The following is a 22,728-nucleotide window of genomic DNA, read 5'->3' as shown; positions in this document are numbered from 1 at the left end:
GGTTCTAGCTTTTACAGAACTGTTCTGCTAATGCTGAAGGGTCAACTGTTTAAGATTCAGTCATACTGCACAAAGAGGCCCTTCAGCCCATCGAGCCTGAGCCTGTCTGTTACCACTGGCCCCCACTTTCCTCGTTGCTTTGGGGTTATCATACAGCCAGGGATTACATTTTAGACCTTAAAGGGGAACCAGGAATATTGGATGCCAGATTTTTATATCTCAACAGGACATCCCAGCAAACAGTGGGTGCATCTTTGGGTAAGTAGACGGTTTTCAGAGGTTACATGTTCGGATTCCAGCTCGATTCTGTTGGTGGTGTTCTTGAATCGTCCACTATCAACATACCACTGATCAGGAACTGAACTGGGCTAACCATAGAAACACAGTAGCTACAGGATCAGCACAGAGGCCAGAAGTCCTGAATGCACCTCTCGACTCTTCAGAGACCAGGCATCATCTCCAAGGCACAACTCAGTACTGTGATGGAATGCTCCCTACTTTCCTGGATGGGGGCAGCTCCAACAACACTCAAGAACAAGACAACACAACCCCCACTTGATTGGCACCATATCCACAAACATCCATTCCCTCCACGACCAATGCTCAGTAGCAGCAGTGTGTACCACCTACAAGGTGCACTGCAGAAATTCACAAGGATCCTTAGCACTTTTCAAACCCATGACTACTACCATCTAGAAGGACAAGGACAGCAGATACATGAGAACCCCACCCCTGCACTTCCCCTCAAAGCCACTCCATATCCTGACTTGGAAATATATTGCTGTTCCTTCAGTGTCGCTGGAAGAATCCTGGAATTCCCTCCCTAAGGCACATTGTGGATCTACCTACAGCACATGGACTGCAGCAGTTCAAGAAGGCAGCTCACCCACGCTTTCAAGGGGCAACTCAGGTTATGAATACTAGCCCAGACGGTGATGCCAACATCCCATGAATGAATGAGAAACAATTTCATGGTATGTAGACATTGCTAGAAAAGCCAGCCTTTGCTTCTGATCTCTAACTGCCTTCATGACAAAAATATGATTTCTTGAAAAATCCCTGGAATACAATATAACAATTGTTACATATGATCATACTCAAAGATTATCTTAAAAGGTAATGGATGTAGAGCAGTTCTCACACATTCCTTGTTAAAACACAAAGTGGCTTCCAAAAAAGTGGCTCTTTGAAGCAAAGGTTTAAATTGCACTTTTACACTTTACCCTATTGTAGTGAGAGTGGACTACCAATACTCAACTTTCAGCATTTGACTTTAATACCCAAGAAATTTAATGGACTGCAAATGGGTTACACTAGTGATTTAAAATGGTTGCTGTGATCAGCTGAGCATCCTACTTGGAATATATGAAACCAACTGCACTGGAATAATCGAGATATTAAAGTTAAGAGGAACGAACATTCAGTGAAGTGTCAAGAAATGTGCATCTCTGATTTTACTCAAACTTGTATAACTCCACATATTGGAGATGAAAGATTATCTACAAACTGTTTGTTTTGAAAAAGACAGTGGGATTAGAATTCAGTAGCAGAAAATACTGGAGAAACTTAGCAGGTCTGGCAACATCTGTTAAAAGAGAAACAGCTAACTTCGAGACCGGTGGCTCTTCATCAGAATTGAAAGCAGTTCCATTGCCATAGTGGATTTGAAACATTAACTCCATTGCTCTCTCCACAAATACTGCCAGAACTGCTGAGTTTCTCCAGTATTCTGCATTTGTTTCAGATCTCCAGCATCTGCAGTATTTTACTTCCATATTCTGCAGCTTACTTAGAGCAATAAGGCTGAGGGAGATAGTCACAGACGGATAACAGCAAGAATACTGGAAGCTCTTGGATCAGGTACACACATGAAGGTAAAGGAAGATGCACTTTACTGTTAAGAGTGTCTCAATTATGAGAATGGAAAGATCGGAGTCTAACTGTGGGGCTCTCAGACATTTGACATTGAAAAACAAGTTGATGGAAAAACTACAACTCACAAGAACACTTGAGTTTTTTGAAGACGTAACAAAGAAGATTGATGAGGGCAGAGCAGTAGATGTGATCTATATGGACTTCAGTAAGGTCTTCGACAAGGTTCCCTATGGGAGACTGGTTAGCAAGGTTAGATCACAAGAAATACAGGGAGAAATAGCCATTTGGATACAGAACTGGCTCAAAGGTAGAAGACAGAGGGTGGTGGTGGAGGGTAGTTTCGGGTGTAGGTTTGCTCGCTGAGCTGTAGGTTTGATATCCAGACGTTTTATTACCTGGCTAGGTGACATCATCAGTGGCGACCTCCAAGTGAAGTGAAGCTGTTGTCTCCTGTTTCCATTTACATCTTTATCCTAGATGGGGTTCCTAGAGTTTGTGGTGATGTCATTTCCTGTTCATTTTCTGAGGGATGGATAGATGGTATCTAGATCGATGTGTTTGTTTATGGCGTTGTGGTTGGAGTGCCAGGCCTCTAGGAATTCTCAGGGTTGTTTTTCAGACTGGAGGCCTGTGACCAGTGGAGTGCCACAAGGATCGGTGCTGGGCCCTTGACTTTTTGTCATTTACATAAATGATTTAGATGCGAGCATAAGAGGTACAGTTAGTAGGTTTTCAGATGTCACCAAAATTGGAGGTGTAGTGGACAGCGAAGGGGGTTACCTCAGGTTACAACAGGATCTGGACCAGATGGGCCAATGGGCTGAGAAGTGGCAGATGGAGATTAATTCACATAAATGCATTTTGGGAAAGCAAATCTTAGCAAGACTTATACATCTAATGGTAAGGTCCTAGGGAGTGTTGCTGAACAAAGAGACCTTGGAGTGCAGGTTGATAGCTCGTTGAAAGTGGAGTCGCAGGGAGATAGAATCGTGAAGAAGGTGTTTGGTATGCTTTCCTTTATTGGTCAGAGTATTGAGTACAGGAGTCGGGAGGTCATGTTGCGTCTGTACAGGACATTGGTTAGGCCACTGTTGGAATATTGCGTGCAATTCTGGTCTCCTTCCTATCGGAAAGATGTTGTGAAACTTGAAAGGGTTCAGAAAAGATTTACAAGGATGTTGCCAGGGTTAGACGATTTGAGTTATCGGGAGAGGGTGAATAGGCTGGGGCTGTTTTCCCTGAAGCGCGGAGGCTGAGGAGTGACCTTATATAGGTTTACAAAATTATGAGGGGCATGGATAGGATTATTGGCAAAGTCTTTTCTCTGGGGTCGGGGAGTCCAGAACTAGAGGGCACAGGTTTAGGGCGAGGGGGGAAAGATATAAAAGAGACCTAAGGGGCAACGTTTTCACACAGAGGGTGGTACATGTATGGAATGAGCTGCCAGAGGATGTGGTGGAGGCTGGTACAATTGCAACATTTAAGAGGCATTTGGATGGGTATATGAATAGGAAGGGTTTGGAGGGATATGGGCCGGGTGCTGGCAGGTGGGACGAGATTGGGTTGGGATATCTGGTCAGCATGGACGAGGTGGACCGAAGGGTCTGTTTCCATGCTGTACATCTCTATGACTCTATAACACCAGATCAGGGACAGCTGTGACCTTACAGAGTTAAACTGGCAGCAACCCCACGGTAAAGTGCATCTTCCTTTACCTTGATGTATGTACCTGATACCACTACCCCCACTTTCATTGTAAGCTTGTTATCTGTGTGGTGTTTATGTTTGTTGTTACAGTTAATTATTTTTTTAAGGGCTGTAGGTAATTAAGCTCGTCCTTACCTAGTTGCAACAGATACAAAGGTACACACCGTCCTTTCTCTAAAAATGTCTCCAACAGCAGCTGTGGAAACCAAAAAACCCTCACAAAATTCAATGAGGAATCTCCTTACTGACATAGGACAGAATGTGAAACAGATCATTGAGCTCCACCAGTCTGTGTGGGTGCTTGCTCTCCTCAGAAATAGTATTCTAACTCTACATGCCATCAAATCTTATACTATTATTCCCTTTTCACTTGAACCTAGAAATTGGCAGCGGACAGTTCAGTTTTCCGGGCATTTGTCATATTGTGTCAAATGTTTCCTAACATCTCCCCTGAACGGCTTACCTCGAACTTGAAGATTCTACTACCATTTTCCCAACTCCATCATCAACATAAATAACTCCACTTTACCTGCCTCACTGAAACCTTTTATGGTCTTAAACATTTTCTAATTAGTGTAATCTATCTTTTCAGCCTTGGACCATTCAGCTACAGCTACACTAAAGCCAGTCTAACCTTTCTGAGCTTCAGATCCCAGAACTGAACACAGTCTGGCTTCTAACCAGTTTCATATAATTTCCACTTCTACATATACAGCCCCCTTTTATAAGTCAACATTTCATTTAGTCTTTAATTTTTAGTTAGCGTTCACTAACATTCAGTGGTGCCTTTACTTAGATCTATAAATCTCTTTGCTCCTTCACTATTTCAGCTTCTTAAAATTCCGGCTTCAAAGATAGTTTGTAATTTTTATTAATGACTTGGATGAAGGGATTGAAGAATGGGTCAACAAGTTTGCAGACGACACAAAGGTTGGAGGTGTCGACAGTATAGAGGGCTGTTGGAGGCTGCAGCAGGACATTGACAGGATGCAGAGATGGGCTGAGAGGTGGCAGATGGAGTTCAACCTGGATAAATGCGAAGTGGTGCATTTTGGAAGGTTGAACTTGAAAGTTGAGTACAGGATTAAAGACAGGATCCTTGGCAGTGTGGAGGAACAGAGAGATCTTGGTGTGCAGGTACATAGATCCCTTAAAATGGCCACCCAAGTGGACAGGGTTGTTAAGAAAGCACATGATGTTTTGGCTTTCATTAACAGGGGGATTGAGTTCAAGAGTCATGAGATCTTGTTGCAGCTCTATAAAACTTTGGTTAGACGGCACTTGGAATACTGCGTCCAGTTCTGGTCGCCCTATTATAGGAAAGATGTGGATGCTTTGGAGAGGGTTCAGAGGAGGTTTACCAGGATGCTGCCTGGACTGGAGGGCTTATCTTACGAAGAGAGGTTGACTGAGCTCGGACTTTTTTTATTGGAGAAAAGGAGGAGGAGAGGGGACCTAATTGAGGTATACAAGATAATGAGAGGCATAGATAGTGTAGATAGCCAGAGACCATTTCCCAGGGCAGAAATTGTTAACACGAGGTGTCATAGTTTTAAGCTGGTTGGAGGAAAGTATAGAGGGGATGTCAGAGGCGGGTTCTTTACAGAGTGTTGTGAGAGCATGGAATGCGTTGCCAGCAGCAGTTGTGGAAGCGAGGTCATTGGGGACATTTAAGAGACTCCTGGATATGCATATGGTCGCAGAGATTTGCGGGTGCATACATGAGGATCAGTGGCCGGCACAACATCGTGGGCTGAAGGGCCTGTCCTGTGCTGTACTGTTCTATAGTAACCTCACATTTCCCACTGAACTTTACCTCTCACAGTTAAACTTCAGTAATGTTCTTTTGCAACTTTCTGCTCCCATTGACACAACATATTGCACCTCCTAATTTTTAAAAATTCATTCACATTTATTACCCATCCCTAATGGCACAGCAGGCAGATAAGAGTCACCCACATTGCTGTGGGTCTGGAGTCACATGTAGGTCAGATCAGGTAAGGATGGCAGTTTCCTTCCCTGAAGGACATTAGTAAATCAGATGGGTTTTTCTGACAATTGACAATGGATTCGTGGGCATCATTTGACTAATAATTGCAGAATTTTTTTAATTGAATTCAATTTCACCATCTGGATTTGAACCCAGGGCTCCACAATATTGCCTGGATCTCTGGTCCAGTGATAATAACTCCTAGGCTATCATCTCCTTGGTACCATTAGTGACTAATGGATACACTTGGATATGGATCCCCTCAGCCTTTTCTGAAAATCATGATACCCTGAGTTTCCAGTGCAGGCCTCTAGAGAAGACGACTGTTCGCATCAGCCAATTGGATTATGGACCATTAAGGGAAATAGTGAGGACTGCAGATGCTGGAGATCAAAGCTGAAAAATGTGTTGCTGGAAAAGAGCAGCAGGTCAGGCAGCATCCAAGGAGCAGGAAAACCGATGTTTCGGGCATAAGCCTGAAGAAGGGCTTATATCCAAAACATCGATTCTCCTGCTCCTTGGATGCTGCCTGACCTGCTGCCCCTTTCCAGCAACACATTTTTCAGCTTATGGGCCATTAACCTGACTCTCCTGCCCAATTTCCAAACTAGATTACTTCCAATTTCACTTACCTGCATTGCTGTCCTTTATGCAGAACTAACTTTATATAACTACATCAATAGGCACCCCCCTAATGATCACAGCAATTAGGAAACAATATTAACAAAATGTAAGGATATAATTGTTGGGTTAGTGACCTATCTATTTGGTTAGCCCTCTGCTTGTGTCCAAACTGAATGACAACTGAGGTGTGTGCGGGCTAAATGGTATCATGAAGTTTGTTTAACCATCTCCCATCCACCGCCTCCAACCTCATAGTCCCACAACCCCGCACCGCCCGTTTCTACCTTCTGCCCAAAATCCACAAACCTGACTGCCCCGGCCGACCCATTGTCTCAGCCTGCTCCTGCCCCACCGAACTCATCTCCGCGTACCTCGACACGGTTCTGTCCCCTTTAGTCCAAGAACTCCCCACCTACATTCGGGACACCACCCATGCCCTCCACCTCCTCCAGGATTTTCGCTTCCCTGGTCCCCAATGCCTTATCTTCACGATGGACATCCAGTCCCTGTACACCTCCATCCCCCATCACGAAGGACTCAAAGCCCTCCGCTTCTTCCTTTCCCGCCGCACCAACCAGTACCCTTCCACTGACACCCTCCTTCGACTGACTGAACTGGTCCTCACCCTGAATAACTTCTCTTTTCAATCCTCCCACTTCCTCCAAACTAAAGGAGTTGCCATGGGCACCCACATGGGCCCCAGCTATGCCTGTCTCTTCGTAGGATATGTGGAAAGGTCCATCTTCCGCAACTACACTGGCACCACCGCCCACCTTTTCCTCCACTACATCGATGACTGTATCGGCGCTGCCTTGTGCTCCCACGAGGAGGTTGAACAGTTCATCAACTTTACTAACACCTTCCATCCCGACCTCAAATTCACCTGGACTGTCTCAGACTCCTCCCTCCCCTTCCTAGACCTTTCCATTTCTATCTCGGGCGACCGACTCAACACAGACATCTACTATAAACCGACTGACTCCCACAGCTACCTGGACTACACCTCCTCCCACCCTGCCCCCTGTAAAAACTCCATCCCATATTCCCAATTCCTTCGTCTCCGCCGCATCTGCTCCCAGGAGGACCAATTCCAACACCGTACAGCCCAGATGGCCTCCTTCTTCAAGGACCGCAGATTCCCCCCCAGACGTGATCAACGATGCCCTCCACCGCATCTCCTCCACTTCCCGCTCCTCTGCCCTTGAGCCCCGCCCCTCCAACCGCCACCAAGACAGAACCCCACTGGTTCTCACCTACCACCCCACCAACCTCCGTATACAATGTATCATCCGCCGTCATTTCCGCCACCTCCAAACGGACCCCACCACCAGGGATATATTTCCCTCCCCTCCCCTATCAGCGTTCCGCAAAGACCACTCCCTTCGTGACTCCCTTGTCAGGTCCACACCCCCCACCAACCCAACCTCCACTCCCAGCACCTTCCCCTGCAACCGCAGGAAATGTAAAACTTGCGCCCACACCTCCTCCCTCACTTCCCTCCAAGGCCCCAAGGGATCCTTCTATATCGGCCACAAGTTCACCTGCACCTCCACACACATCATCTATTGCATCCGCTGCACCCGATGTGGCCTCCTCTATATTGGGGAGACGGGCCGCTTACTTGCGGAACGCTTCAGAGAACACCTCTGGGACGCCCGGACCAACCAACCCAACCACCCCGTGGCTCAACACTTTAACTCTCCCTCCCACTCCACCGAGGACATGCAGGTCCTTGGACTCCTCCATCGGCAGAACATAACAACACGACAGCTGGAGGAGGAGCGCCTCATCTTCCGCCTGGGAACCCTCCAACCACAAGGAATGAACTCAGATTTCTCCAGTTTCCTCATTTCCCCTCCCCCCACCTTGTCTCAGTCGGTTCCCTCAACTCAGCACCGTCCTCCTAAACTGCAATCTTCTTCCTGACCTCTCCGCCCCCACCCCACTCCGGCCTATCACCCTCACCTTGACCTCCTTCCACCTATCACATCCCCATCGCCCCTCCCCCAAGTCCCTCCTCCCTACCTTTTATCTTAGCCTGCCTGGCACACTCTCCTCATTCCTGATGAAGGGCTCTGGCCCGAAACGTCGAATTTCCTGTTCCTTGGATGCTGCCTAACCTGCTGTGCTTTAACCAGCAATACATTTTCAACTGTGATCTCCAGCATCTGCAGACCTCACTTTTTACCCTCCCACCCTCCTCTAGCTTATCTCTCCACGCTTCAGGCTCACTGCCTTTATTCCTGATGAAGGGTTTTTGCCCGAAACGTCGATTTTGCTGCTCGTTGGATGCTGCCTGAACTGCTGTGCTCTTCCAGCACCACTGATCCAGAATCTGATACAGGCAGCGTATAATACTCGGGAACTCGCTTCTTGCGCCAGGAGCACCTTCACAGAGTTTTACTTTCGTCTTCGGCAAAGGCATTGAGGCAGCTACTTCCATCATGTCCATATCTGATTCAGGGGACTTGACAATGTTTGATGGCGAGAGAGCGAATCCACAGGTTCTGGCAACATTTGACAATTCCGAGAGACTGGGTATTTATCCAGCTGTGAAAAATGGTTTACCATTTGTTTAAAATCCCCACAAAGGCAAACTGACATATAGGGCTTCAAAATCAGTATGACCAATGTTGCCTATTCCATAAATTAGACTGGACTGACAATCCTCTCACTCTCCAACTTTCAGCCTCTACATTTTCCCATTAAGGCGAATGGCACTGCGCGCACTTTGCAGAATCATGGAATTGCTTTCTGCTCAATGTGCTTTGGCTTTCTCCGATAGTTCCTAAACCTTTCTGGAAAATTTCTAGGTATTTAATTAGGATTTCATTCAGCCCCTTTATAACTGCAAAAGCTGAGCCAATCCAGATGAATTTCTCACAACCAATTTCATGCCATTAAGCTTGGGCCTGAACTTTATATTACAATCACTGATAACTGAACCAGCTGCTTTTCATAACAGACCAGAACCTTAATCTGTAAAGGTTTCCAGCTATAGGTTTTCAGTCTAGCTGAGTTAAGGGCTGGAGTCCAGAGCGAATCTTAATAAAGGCTAGGTCTGAGACTACTGATCTAGCTACGCCAGTATCAACCTCCATTAGAACCAGGTGACCATTTAACCAGATGTTTATCTTGATTGGTTCTGATTTTGATGCTGTGAAGCAACTTATCTGTTTCCAATCACATGTAGGTGGACTTTCCGGGTATGAACTCTCCTAGATGCCGACCTTTGAGCTGTTTTACTCAAATCAGGTCTAGGAGGACTCCTTTGTTGTCTCAAGTCTAAGAACCAGCAACAATTACACTGGCTTGCTGGCCAGAATGCTGAAGAAAATTTTAACCATTTTGGTTTGTTTTGGGGTTTTGCTGTGGACTGACCTAAAGTTCCTCTGATCAGGATATGTCCTGACTAAGGCTGTGCAATTACCTGAACTCAGGTGATGTTCCCCAAGCTCAGTGAGACTGGTGGCAGTGTCCACTTCCATCAGAAAACCCTAGAACTCGTATGCTCCACTTGCTGCATTTTACAAAATACATTTGTAGCACCCATTTGAAGTCCAGCTGACTTCAGCTAGTAGGCGTTTTTGTATGGTGACATAATTAATCCAACATATCAGATGGTCTCTAAGCACCTCATTAAGAGTTAAACCAAATTCAAAGGCTTCTGCCAGTCATCTCAACCTAGTCAAAATCCTGATGCAAATTAATCTGATTGTCAAATTGCTGAGTAAAACCGATAGCATCACAGAACCAGAGAAGACTTGGGGTTGTAATACTCCCCAAATAAATCAGTCAATTCTTGAAAGGTGTTAGCATCTGGTACCTCAGAGAAAATTATGCTCTTAATGATAGAAGCAGCAGCTCCCCAGATTGTTAAGGAGAGCTGCATGTTGTGTTTCATCTGTCACAATGTTGTTTGCCCAGAAAAAAATAACATTCTTGACACATGCTGGACCCAGTCCTCAACAGCAGGATTGCGTCAATGTTCCCACACAAAGGCAAGGTGTAAGAAATGCTTACCCCAACTCAAAGACAACTGCTGCAAGTGAGTTTCTTCAGGATTATACTTTACTCTCGCTTCCACTGAAATAACTCAAGAGCTGGTGTCCCATCAAGTTACCCTTTATTTACACATGAACAGTCCTTGACTATAGATACAGGCAGTATCTTTGACACAGCCTTTTTATATCAGCCAGGAGTCCCTGAATGGACCAGATGAACATCCCCAATCTGGAAACTTGTATTCCACTTTCCACAGTACTGATGTAAGTGCCTCATGAACCAGAACCAACCTCTCACACACTTTAGGCCATGCATTCAGCTCTCGAATCTGATTTGCACAATGCTAGTTTTGCACAGATTATACTTCTTAATTTAGTACCTAGTTCCTCATACTTGTCTTGCCAATGGAGTAGATACCTACACAATTACTCAATATTCCCACTCCAACACAAAACAGATTTCCCAAATCCTGGCATTGGCAAGGAGTCATGCTCTTTACTGCACAGAACAGTGTCAGTCCTCCTCATCATATTGTCCCCAGCTCCCACTTGAATTAATTCCTGTTATGGTGAGGAAGCCATTCACCCTGCAGCCCTTAATCTCATACAGACTTGTTGATAAATGTTAAACTTACCGGACAGTTACAGAAGGAGAAAGTGAGGATGCTGGAGATCAGAGCTGAAAATGTGTTGCTAGTGTCCAACTGTGGACACACTTTCCTCATTCCTGAAGAAGGGCTCATGCCCAAAATGTCGAATCTCCTGCTCCTTGGATGCTGCCTGCCCTGCTGTGCTTTTCCAGCAACACATTTTCATCTCTGGACAGTTACAGAAGCATCCCAAAAAATGAACACTTCCACATGGAGAAACTGAAGCTTCATATATAAATTCTAAAATAATGTGGAATAGTGAACAAAATGACAACATACTGAAATTGTGAAAAGCACTAAGTCACCTGATATTAGGACTACACTCTCTATGTGACACATCATTGTCAATCCAGACACTGACACCAGGTTAGGGAGAGGTGGGCTGTGGGGATAACAGATGTGTAGGTCTAGAGGCAGGGTGGAAGTTCTGGGGATGTATGAGGGTGGGGGTGTCCGAGAGCTCAGCACAGGAGTGGCACAAGGAGTGGTGGTGAGTTACAGTCCTTACCAGCCTGGTTGCAGGGTGATGATGTCATAGTCAATTCAAAGGCCAAATCTAGAAACAGAGAAAATGAAACATTTTAGGAAAATATAACTGATGTTAGCATGACAAGATGTAATTAGATCATGCTTTATCTTCAGGATACCGTAGATCTGTTTGGTTCTTAAGTATCAAGGGTTACAGGGAGAAAGCAGGAGTAGGGGTTGAGAAACTTATTGGCCATGATTGAATGGTGGAGCAGACTTAGTGGGCTGAATGGCCTAATTTCTGCTCCTGTGTCTTATGATCTTATCACTCCCAGAACATAGAGCCAGTAGTGGATTAGATCCCACTTGTTCACACCTTCTGGCAAAGATTATGGAGGTTGTATTAGTTTCACTTGATTGGAGTGCGCGCGCGTACGGTGTGTGTATGTGTGCGTGGTGTGCGTGTGGTGGGTGGGGGTGGAGTTGTCATGACGTACCTGAGCAGTGCTGCTGCAGTTTACGGATTTCGGTGTGTAGCCCCCTCAGTGTACTGGCATGTTCTTGCTGTAAGAACAGCAGGTTCTTCTGGGCACTGTGTAACTGCATCTCCAGATTTGATGTCGCCATGATGCAGTTAAGTGACCTAAAGGGGAAAGATCACCACCGTCAGTGGCACAGGCAGTGCTTAGCACAAAGCACACAATCAGATCAAAACGCACCAGAATATCATCGCTGCCCCATCCAGACGCATCTCACTGCATTAAAAACTGCAAATGTTATCAATTATCCACACACAGCTACACAATATCATGCTTAAAGTTGCAAGGTTATCAGCTCTCCAAATTAAAACTGGGTAAGCAGGCCTAATGGGCTGAGTGGCCTACAGTTGCTCCTATTTCTTATGGTTATATGAAAGGTTCAAACGGAGCACACAGTTTTCTGAAGTGTACTCTGTCCAAGAATTTGTGAGAATACAAGCACTATGAATTAGGGCAGACCATCCCCAAGAGGACAGTGGTGTAGTGTTTGTTCCTATAACGAGTCAGATCCTGAGTTTAACTTGCATCAGGCAAGTTTGAGAATTTGAATTGTGTCTAAAAACTCTAATGATATAAAGCTGGTATCAGTAAAAGTGAACATGGAGCTGTGCATTACTGTAAAATCCAACAAATTTACATAAAGGCCCATTCTGGGTAATGAAGATGCACATCAGCAGGTTAACTTTTAATTGACTTCTGATGTTATCTCCGAAATGTAGGAAATCTAACAAGTTCCAAAAATGACCAAAGTATAAGCTGGAAATAAATTAGATAATTCTCAACTGATTACATTTCTCCAAAACATCAGATCTCAGGTTCTCTCCTGAGGAAAGTTAGAACTTTGGAAATAATATTGTTTTACAGCGGGTGGCTTCACTCTCTGAACATAATAAATTAACAGGTCAATCTTCACTCCCTGTACCTGCCTCCAGCCCTCACCCTTTACCCCCAGATCCCAACAGTGTGAAGTTTGTACTGTCAAGCTAGATTTAGTTAAAGACTCGCTTTCATCTGATACTCAACAGCAAATTCTGCAGGGAGAAAGTGAAGACTGCAGATGCTGGACATCAGAGTCGAAGAGTGTGGTGCTAGAAAAGCACAGCACGTCAGGCAGCATCCAAGGAGCAGGAGAATCGATGTTTCGAGCATAAGATCTTCATCAGGAAAATTCTGCATGCCAGACCTGCCTCTCACCTTCAACATGCTGCCAGGATAAACCTAGCAACAAGAGTATACAGCACATTGACAATAACTAGGAAACAGGAACAAAGCCACTGCAAACTGAGACCTTTAAACAAAACCCTGGCCTCAACTAGACCTTTAAAAAAAACCCTGTGCTTCAATATTGTGCTTCTATTAAAACAAAAATTTGTTTACAAAAATAAATCTGGTACAAGTTTTGAATGATGTAGACTCTGTGCTCCTCCTGTAACATTCACCTTACTTGACTGTATCACTCAACTGTACATTTCTAAATACTAACACTGAATATAGCAAGCTACAGGCAATCCCCACATTAATCTCCAGACTATTCTTTATGCAACAATCTGCCGCAGTAATGCTAAACTCCATGAAGGAACAAGACCCTCAAACTAGCTCAAAACAGAAACTGAGACAGTGAGACAGTGTTACCACATGGTATTTATCCACAGATCCAGAGCAGAATAAAGTTGTTGAGGTGGAATCCAATCTGATTGGACATTGCCTGCAAAATGCATGGCTGTTGTACTAGAATGGTCCAATGGAGACTCTGGGATTAAGTTAAACACATTGACATTTATCTTCTCCATGAGGTTAGCTGAGAATTCTCTCTTCCTGCTACTTTACATCCTGACTTAGAAATAAATCATCATTCCTTAGGTATCGCTGGATCAAGATCCTGGATTTACTTCCTGAAACTGCAGCTGTTCAAGGAGAGAGCTCACCACCATCTTCTTAAGGAGCAACTAGGGAAAGGCAATAAATGCTGGCCAGCCAGGAATGCCCACATTCTCCAAAATGCATTTAAAAAAATGAACACTGCCAGTTTTTGCAGTCTCTCCTCATAACCCAGGTCCCTAATTTAGTGATTTGTTTGCTCCCCTTAGCTGCACACTCTCTATAACTGATTAGCTAGAACTATTAGCATTTTGGGGGTGTTCACTGAACAGAACTGAACTGGACTAGCGATATAAATATTATAGCTACAAGATCAGATCGTGGCTAGGAATCCTGCAGAGTAACTCCCCTGCAGTCCACCATCCACAAGGCACAAGTCAGGAGTGTGATGGGATACTCCCCACATGCCTGGATAGGTGCAGCTCCAAAAATACACAAGAAACTTGACACCATCCAGGACAAAGTAGTCCATTGGATTGGTACCACATCCAGAAGAGTTCACTCCCTCACAACCAGCATACAGTAGCAGCAATGTCTACTGTTATGATCACAGCTGATGTTGTTACTGGATAAAGCAGATCCCAACAATAATCTGGCATTTTTTTTGTTTTTTAGAAAATGATCTTTCAGAGACATAAAAGCACGCTATGCTGCGGATTTGGTTTAAACAATAAAACAGAAGTTTATTATGCAAAAGAATGAAACCACAATGGAATAAACCAAATTATTTACATATAACACACATTTAAAGATTTTGAATCGCATGGTAAAAATATAATCCAATTAATTGTAATAGCATCCCAAACAGTACTCAAACTCTAGAGAGAATGCCCTTCTCTGTCTTCTAGGGTTTGACTTGGTTGTAGCTTCAATTCCCAGTTGAGTGAAGCTGACATCATCTCTTTTGTGATTCATCATTTAATGGAGCCTAAAATGTTCACAGTTTCAAATAACCCCTCCAGCTTTTTAACAAGCAACTTCTGGTCTTAAATGTTTAAACTGACCATCTTACAATTAGGCAACCTATTTTTAATAATTCCAAACTATATTCTCCCTTCCTCAGGAGCAACTGCTTTACACATCCTGTCTCAGTTAAGAATTGTGCAGAATTGCCCTAAAATGAAACTTTAAAAACAGTTTTATAAGCAATGCCAACAATGTCCACATCTCAGGAATGAATAAAACAAACTGCAGCCCGGACTCAGTGTGGGACTAGTGACTATACAAACTCAGAATATGTACTTCAAACCAGCTATTCATTCTCCCAGGCTGATCATTATCTACTCCTTTGTCTGTCCAACTGTTCTTCTCTCACGTTGAGGTCTATTACCACTTATCATTTCCTCCTTATTCACACCTCCAACCTATCACCTGCATTAAAAATAACCTTTTCCTAGCTGCCATCAGTTCTGAGGGTCACTAAACCAGAAACATTAACTCGGATTTCTCTCCAGAGATGCTGTCAGACTTGCTGAGCTTTTCCAGCAATTTCTGTTTTTGTTATGTCCTTCAAGCTTGTGCTCAGTCTCTTGCTCCCTTCAATGATGTTCTTGACCAGACCCAAACTCTCTTCCATACCTTTGCTGCAGAATACACATATACGCCATAAAAATGCTACTTAATTGGAAAAATACTCTATAATTAAATATCAGTCAGTAGCCCAGTTCTCCACTGCAGTTAATCAGCCAGCTCTCAGCAGCTTGCTCAAATAACAATACACTGTAGTTGCTGGAGATCTGCTCCCTGCACTCCTTAGTTTAGTGTCATCTGGGAATATGAGCAATTTTGATTCTGTCCTAAATAATCTGTGAACAATAACAGAGAATCTAACTTTGTGTTACCCCTTTGTGTTCAATGACATTACCATCATTGAATCCCCTACTATTAACATTGTGCAGGGTTACCATTGGTCAGAAACTCAACTGAACTCATCACATTAACACAGTGGCTACAACGGCAGTTCAGAGGTTAGAAATAACTCACTTCCTGACTCCCCAAAACCTGTCCACCATCTACAAGGCACAAGTCAGGAGTGTGACGGATTACTCCCCACTTGCCTGGATGTGTCCAGGTCCAACAAGAAACCTGACACCATCCAGGACACAGATGCCTACTTGATTGACACTACAAATCATCGCCTTCAACATTCATTCCCTTCAGCACTGACACAGTATACCATCCACTAGGTGCACTGCAGAAATTCACCAAGTTCCCTCCAACATCACCTTCCTAACCCATGAACACTACCATCTGGAAGGTAGTGCTGCCTGCCCCCATTTCATGACCATAATTTAAAAACTTGAATCTACGTTTGCCACCTGTCATGAGGAGATTTGAACTTGTATCCTTGATCCAGGTCAAAGATGACCAATATAGTAAGTACTCTGCAGCTATATCTTGTAGTAGTTAAACATCCCAAGAGGCCTCAATTACTATCAAAACATATAATAATAAGACTTAGACATAGATACTTGGATGGGTGATTAAAAGCTTGAGCAAATAGAGGTTACGGAAGGAAATTCCAGAGTTTCAGACCCAGGACGCTGACATGATTGATGGTTGGACAAAGGAAATCAGGAGTGCCCAAGAGATCAGAATTGGAAGAGAAAGTCAGAGGTATGGGGATTTGAAAACAGGGATGATAACTTTAAAAACAAGGTGTAATTAGTTTATGTTTCTAAAAACATTCCACTAGAATGCTAAGTGAACCATGGGTATTTGGTTGATAACTTTAATAAGGTTAGTATAGCTACAGTTCAGATTTTCTTCCTTTTACTTCAAGTAAACATAATCACAAAAACAAAATTCAACATTATACTACTCTTATAACCCCACTTAGATGAACACTGGAAGCTCTAAATGGTTTAAGCAGCTCAGGAATGCCTTGAGTTACATTTAGATTGCTTTCCATACAAAACAATAAAGTTGGAGGACAAGAAAAAAAATGAGCATTTTTACCATAGAGGTTGAAGCTGAACTGGTTTCTTGGCTGAATATTCGGCACACAGACTGCTCCCTATTGCTACAGCAATAATCTCCAGGGAATTATCAGCAAATGGAGTGGGGCACACTGGGTTCAATTCCTGCTTTGGGTGACTATCTGTGTGGAATTTGCATATTCTCACCATGTCTGCATGGGTTTCCTCTGGGTGCTCCGTTTCCTCCCACAATCCAAAGATCTGCAGGTTAGGTGAACTGGCCATGCTAAATTACCCATAGTGTTCAGGGATGTGTAGGCTAGGTGGTAAAAACAAGGACTGCAGATGCTGGAAACCAGATTCTAGATTAGAGTGGCGCTGGAAAAGCACAGCAGTTCAGGCAGCATCTGAGGAGCAGAAAAATCAGGGGTCGGGGTAAATATAGAATGGGTCTGGATGGGTTACTTTTCGGAGGGTTGTTAGGCCAAAGAACCAATACATTTCTAATTCAAACATATTTAATACACTGAGATGCAGGATCATGGCAGGAGATTAGCCTACCAGTATTATCACACATGTTTACTGAAACATGAAGTTCACGATCAGTCCAGCAAACCAAAAATAACAAAAGCAGGACAAGTGAACTTTGGGCCATTAGACTCACTCAATCACAGTCATGCTAACCACAGCAACAAGGTACTTTGGCACAATGCTCTGGATTGATCACTTTCCACTTTCAGTAAATGCTCGTGTGTAAGGCAGTGGTAAAATCTTTAAGACCAAAAAGGCAGGAATAGATCAGATACCCTGACTGAGCCCTAGCAGGAGGTGTTCAGCCATGTTTACTGTGCCCATGTTTGCTAGGAGAAAGTGAGGTCTGCAGATGCTGGAGATCAGAGCTGAAAATGTGTTGCTGGAAAAGCGCAGCAAGTCAGGCAGCATCCAAGGAACAGGAGATTCGACGTTTCGGGCATAAGCCCTTCTTCAGGAATGTTTGCTAGACAGGCTGACATCAACTGGTTTTCTCTTACTTTCTCTTGAAAGCAAAGTGAACTAATGAAAATCTCACATGCTGTTTCATGACATGGTGGAGGTCTCAGAATTTCATAGGATTATAAAACACAGAAGGCCATTCAGTCCATCATGTTAGCACTGGCTCTCAAAATGAGTATGTCATCTCGTCCTAGTGCCTTGCCATCTTCTTGTACCCAGCACATTTTTCCTTTTCAAATACGAGGTTCTCTAATGTATACTTTATAACCACCCGCTGTGTGAAGAAAAGTTTCAGCTCACATCACCTTCATTTCTTGTCCTAATTACTTTAAATCTATCCGTCTGTTCTTAAGCTTTCACAAGTTGGAATAGTTTCTTCTTATCATCTCTTTCCAGCCGCCTCATGATCCTGAACCTCTCCATTTAATTTCCACTTGGCCTTCTGCTCTTCAGGGAAACCAGCCCCAAATTCTCCAAGCTATCTTTATATCCGAAAATTTGCTCCAATCTTATTCAGGCGCCCGCCCACAACTCATTGTTTGGTCTATCAGACAATGCATACGGGTGGCATGGTGGCTCAGTGGTTAGCACTGCTGCCTCACAGTGCCAGGGTTCGATTCCAGCCTTGGGTGACTGTCCTTGTGGAGTTTGCACATTCTCCCCATGTCTGTGTGGGTTTCCTCTGGGTGCTCTGCTTTCCTGCCACAATCCAATCCAAAGATGTGCAGGTCAGGTGAATTGGCCATGCTAACTTACCCGTTGTGTTAGGTGCATTAGTCAGAGGGAAATGGGTCTGAGTGGATTACTCTCCAGAGGGTCGGTGTGGACTGGTTGGACTGAGGTACCTGTTTCCACACTGTAGGGAATCTAATCTAATCATCAATGATATCATTGGTGCTGCTCCCCTCTCTCATCTGGAATTGAAAAAATTTATCAATTTTGCTTCCAACATTCACCCCATTCTCAACTGGTTCATCCCTTCCTTGACACCTGTTTCCATTTCTGGGGATAGGTTGGCTACTGATATCCATACAAACACACCAGCTCCCATAGTTACCTTAACAATACATCCTCACACCCTGCTTCATGTGAAGACTCCACCATTCTCCCAGTTGCTATGTCTCCACTGCATCTGTTCTGATGATGTCAAATTCTGGGATGGGGGGGGGGGGGGCGGGGGGAGAGACGAAATCAGAAAAGCGTCCACCCCGCTACCATGGTTGATAGGGCTCCTAGCCACATCCGACCTCTCACACACGCCACATCCGACCTCTCACACACACTTCTTCCCTGATCCCTTCTCATCCCCTCCCATGACAATAATAGGATCCCTCGGTCCTCACTTACCATTCCACCAGCATCCACATCCAGAGGATCATTAGCAACCATTTCCGTCATCTCCAATGGGATGCCACCACTACATATTCCCCTCCCCTCCCTTGTCAGTATTCTGCAGGACTGCTCCACCCGAGTGCCCTGGTCCACTCCTCCTCCACTCCCAACACCTTCCACACCCCCATGGCACTTTCCCATGCAATCACAGGAGATATAACACCTACTCATTTACTTCCTCACTCCTCTTCAATATCCAAGGACCCAGGTATACCTTTCAGGTGAAGCAGCGATTTATCTGCACTTCATTCAATCTAGTGCTGCACACATTGTAGTCCCCTCTACACTGGGGACAAAAGCAGACTGCGTGACCATTTTGGAGAACATCTACTTCCATAAAAATAACCCTGAGCTTAGAGTTGCCTGCTACCCGTGTTCCCTGGCCAACATTTCTGTCGCAGTATTCCTGCAGTGAGGTTTGAGCCTCAGCGCAAGCTCAAAGAACAACATCTCATTTTCTGTCCTGGGACCTTGCAGACTCTGAGACTCAATATAAAGTACGATAACTTAACAGCCTGATTCCTTCCATCCACATTTTTTACCCACCCCCACATCCTGGTCCCGGCTCTCCAGCTTTCAATCCCAATAACGTAGAGAGGAACAAAGCACAAGAAAATACACTGTTTAACTTAAGGCAGTTATGTTTTTTAATGAAACAATCATGTTTTCTGCCAGGTTGACATACAAACAATTATTCTACTTCATCAGGTACAGGCAGAATCTTCAGACAGATAAGTGGTATACGCAGATGCATCATGCAGTCAAACAGGCAAATGATACATGGCCTTCATAGTTAGAGAATTCAAGTACAAGAGCAGGGAGGTCAATTATACAGGGCCGTGGGGGGAAACCACACCTGGAATACAGTCTCCTTATCTGAGGAAGGATGTTCTAGCTACAGAGATAGCACAGTGAAAGTTCACTAAACTGTTCCTGGGATGGCAGGACTGAAGGACGGGAAGAGGTTCAGTCGATTAGGATTATATTCTCTGAAGTTTACAAGAACTAGGGGGGAGTCACATAGAAACCCATAAAATTCTAACAGGGCACTTTGCAGGAAGGACATTACAATACACAATAGACAATAGGTGCAGGAGTAGGCCATTCTGCCCTTTGAGCTTGCACCACCATTCAATATGATCATGGCTGATCATCCTTAATCAGTATCCTGTTCCTGCCTTATCCCCATAACCCTTGATTCCACAATCCTTGAGAGCTCTGTCCAACTCTTTCTGAAGTGAATCCAGAGACTGGGCCTCCACCGCTCTCCGGGGCAGAGCATTCCACACAGCCACCACTCTCTGGGTGAAGAAGTTTCTCCTCATCTCTGTCCTAAATGGTCTACCCCGTATTTTTAAGCTGTGTCCTCTGGTTCGGCACTCACCCATCAGCGGAAACATGTTTCCTGCCTCCAAAGTGTCCAATCCTTTAATAATCAAAGGATTGATTATTACTGATGGTGGGAGAGTCCAGAACCAGGGTCACAGTCTGAGGACACAGGATAAACTTTTTAGGATTGAGATAAGAAATTTCTTCATCCTGTGAGTGGTGACTCTGTGAAATTTGCTACCATAGAAAGCAGTTGATGCCAAACATTGTATGATTTCAAGAAAGTATTGGAAATAGCACTTGAGGCTAAGGGGATCAAAGAAATGGGGGAGAAAACAGGAATAGGCTATTGAGTTGGGTGATGAACCATGGTCACAATGAATGGCATCGCAGGCCCGAAGAGCCGAATGACCTACTCCTAGTATGTTTCGATGCAAACTCAAACATAACACACATGCTACAAGGCAGAAGTCCAGGAGGGAAGGCTAACATAGCTACCTATGCACTGTGGTGAAGACAAGGCAAATGAAATCACATTAGAAATCAGACAAAAAGTCACAGGTCACTTTCTAGCGAGCTGATTGGGCTGTTTGAGTGTTCTGTTCACAGCCAGAGCTGACTAATGACCAATCAAGAGAAAAACAAAAATAACCAAAGGAAGGTTCCATGTGAGAATTCATTCAGAGCTAACAAGAGTCTATCTGACTAGACCTGGTCTCCAGTTTTCCTCTCTCCTTATACCTTTGGTACTTCTCATCTAACTCAAATATTCGGAGGATCACTGCTGTCTGACCTCCACCTCAATGTCCTACACCTCAGCATTCACTCCCTGAGCCCAGGTCTCTTCAGACTACAGCTTGATCAGTAAACACTCAGCAGCCAAGTATTTCAATATTGGAAAATAAACAAGCCTGGGGGAGTGCTGGGAAATCTAGTCTGCAATGAGATAAGGCCATTACCACTGTCAGATATGGAGGCATATTTGCTTAAATAAAAACCTTGCAGTAGCATTTAAAATTCCTCCCATAGCAAGATAAATATTCATTTATTTAAAAACAGAAACATTTCTTGTCCTGACTTAAAAAGGCCAGAATGAGGAAACAAATAGGAAAGAAAGAGAGAGGTTGAAAGAAAGAGAAAGACAAAGGCAGACACAGAGAATTGACAAATACAGATGGAGGGGAGAGAGAGAAAGAGAGAGAGAGAGAGAGAGAGAAAGCAGTCAGCGGCAGACGTGAAAGCTATTCAAGTTGAGAGATGAGCCAAGGCAGCAACAGAAATATTTCAAAACCTTTTGTCCTTGAAAAACACAATAGCAAACATTTAAAAAGAAAGAGGTTGAGGAAAATCACAAGACATTGTATTTCAATTTTTGATGACATTTTAAAAGCCCTCAAATTTCACTAATTATTCAGGAAGATATTTAAAACCACTCAAACTGAATTAATGCTGTGTAATTAGAGCCAGGCATCACCCACTTTCCATTTTAAAACAATTTGGACTGCCTGCAATATGCGTGCTGCAGATGGACGCAGAAACAAAAGAAGATTTGATTGCTGCATTTACTGGAATGCTACTTCATCATAAATTAAGGTCAGCTTTCTAATGTCTGAAATCTGAAAACATCTGTCTGACACATAGCACGGGCCACAGTCAAAAATTAAAGGTTTCACAAGCCTGATTTTTTGCAGCCCCCAGTTATGCCAAAGACAAGATCCAAGCACTTTCACAACTCAGTACAGTTAGAACAGAAGAAAATGATGAAAGTCATCACCTTGAGATCACAGTCTGCTGGTTGCTTGAAGTCTGGGTGCCGTTCTGTTGCTGAAGACACCTTCACCTCAACATGGCACACTGCCATAAGATCTATTAAAATCTCACTGGCCTAGAATAATCACGAGGGTTCAGAGTGTGACACTTATCACTAAAAGCAATTTTAATTTCCAGATTAAAACTACATGCAATCAGTCTGTGGAATCTAACGGGAAACCTCATATCATTGGTCCCTGACACTGATGTCACTGTGGTGTGGATTGATGTCACAGCAAGACGAGGTCACAGCAAGACGCCATCACAATGCACCCACCAACTGAAGCTCGGTCAACCACATCAATAAATTCCAGGGACAAACTGCACTGTCCAAATAGATAGGTCCATATTTCATACTGAATTAATAAAAAGATATACAGACTTTGCAGCTAATAGAGGATATTGTGAACTGTAGTCACTGTTATAATGTAGAAAACAAAAGCAGGCAATTTATACATAACAGGCTCCCATAAACATCAAGGTGATCAGCTGCTTCGGTGATGTTCACTGAGGGACAAATTACAGCCTAGTTATTACGGATAGCAATTTGAT

At 44.0% G+C, this 22,728-nt stretch overlaps 1 protein-coding gene across 1 annotated transcript in view; it reads right to left on the bottom strand.

Moving 5' to 3' along the window:
- The window catches only part of ccdc92 (coiled-coil domain containing 92), a 64,638-nt gene that overhangs the window by 13,689 nt on the left and 28,221 nt on the right, over window positions 1–22,728 (bottom strand). The window contains exons 3-4 of the mRNA XM_060843895.1: window positions 11,816–11,961; window positions 11,359–11,406 (exon numbers count right to left, since the gene is read on the bottom strand). Of these exons, the coding sequence (XP_060699878.1) occupies window positions 11,359–11,406; window positions 11,816–11,945 (178 nt within the window). The 5' untranslated portion in view covers window positions 11,946–11,961. The remainder of the gene's footprint in view (window positions 1–11,358; window positions 11,407–11,815; window positions 11,962–22,728) is intronic.

Source organism: Hemiscyllium ocellatum, chromosome 24, assembly GCF_020745735.1.
Source record: "Hemiscyllium ocellatum isolate sHemOce1 chromosome 24, sHemOce1.pat.X.cur, whole genome shotgun sequence".
Taxonomy (NCBI): domain Eukaryota; kingdom Metazoa; phylum Chordata; class Chondrichthyes; order Orectolobiformes; family Hemiscylliidae; genus Hemiscyllium; species Hemiscyllium ocellatum.
Note: the sequence above shows the minus strand (reverse complement) of the source record. Positions and strands in the feature narration are given on the sequence as shown.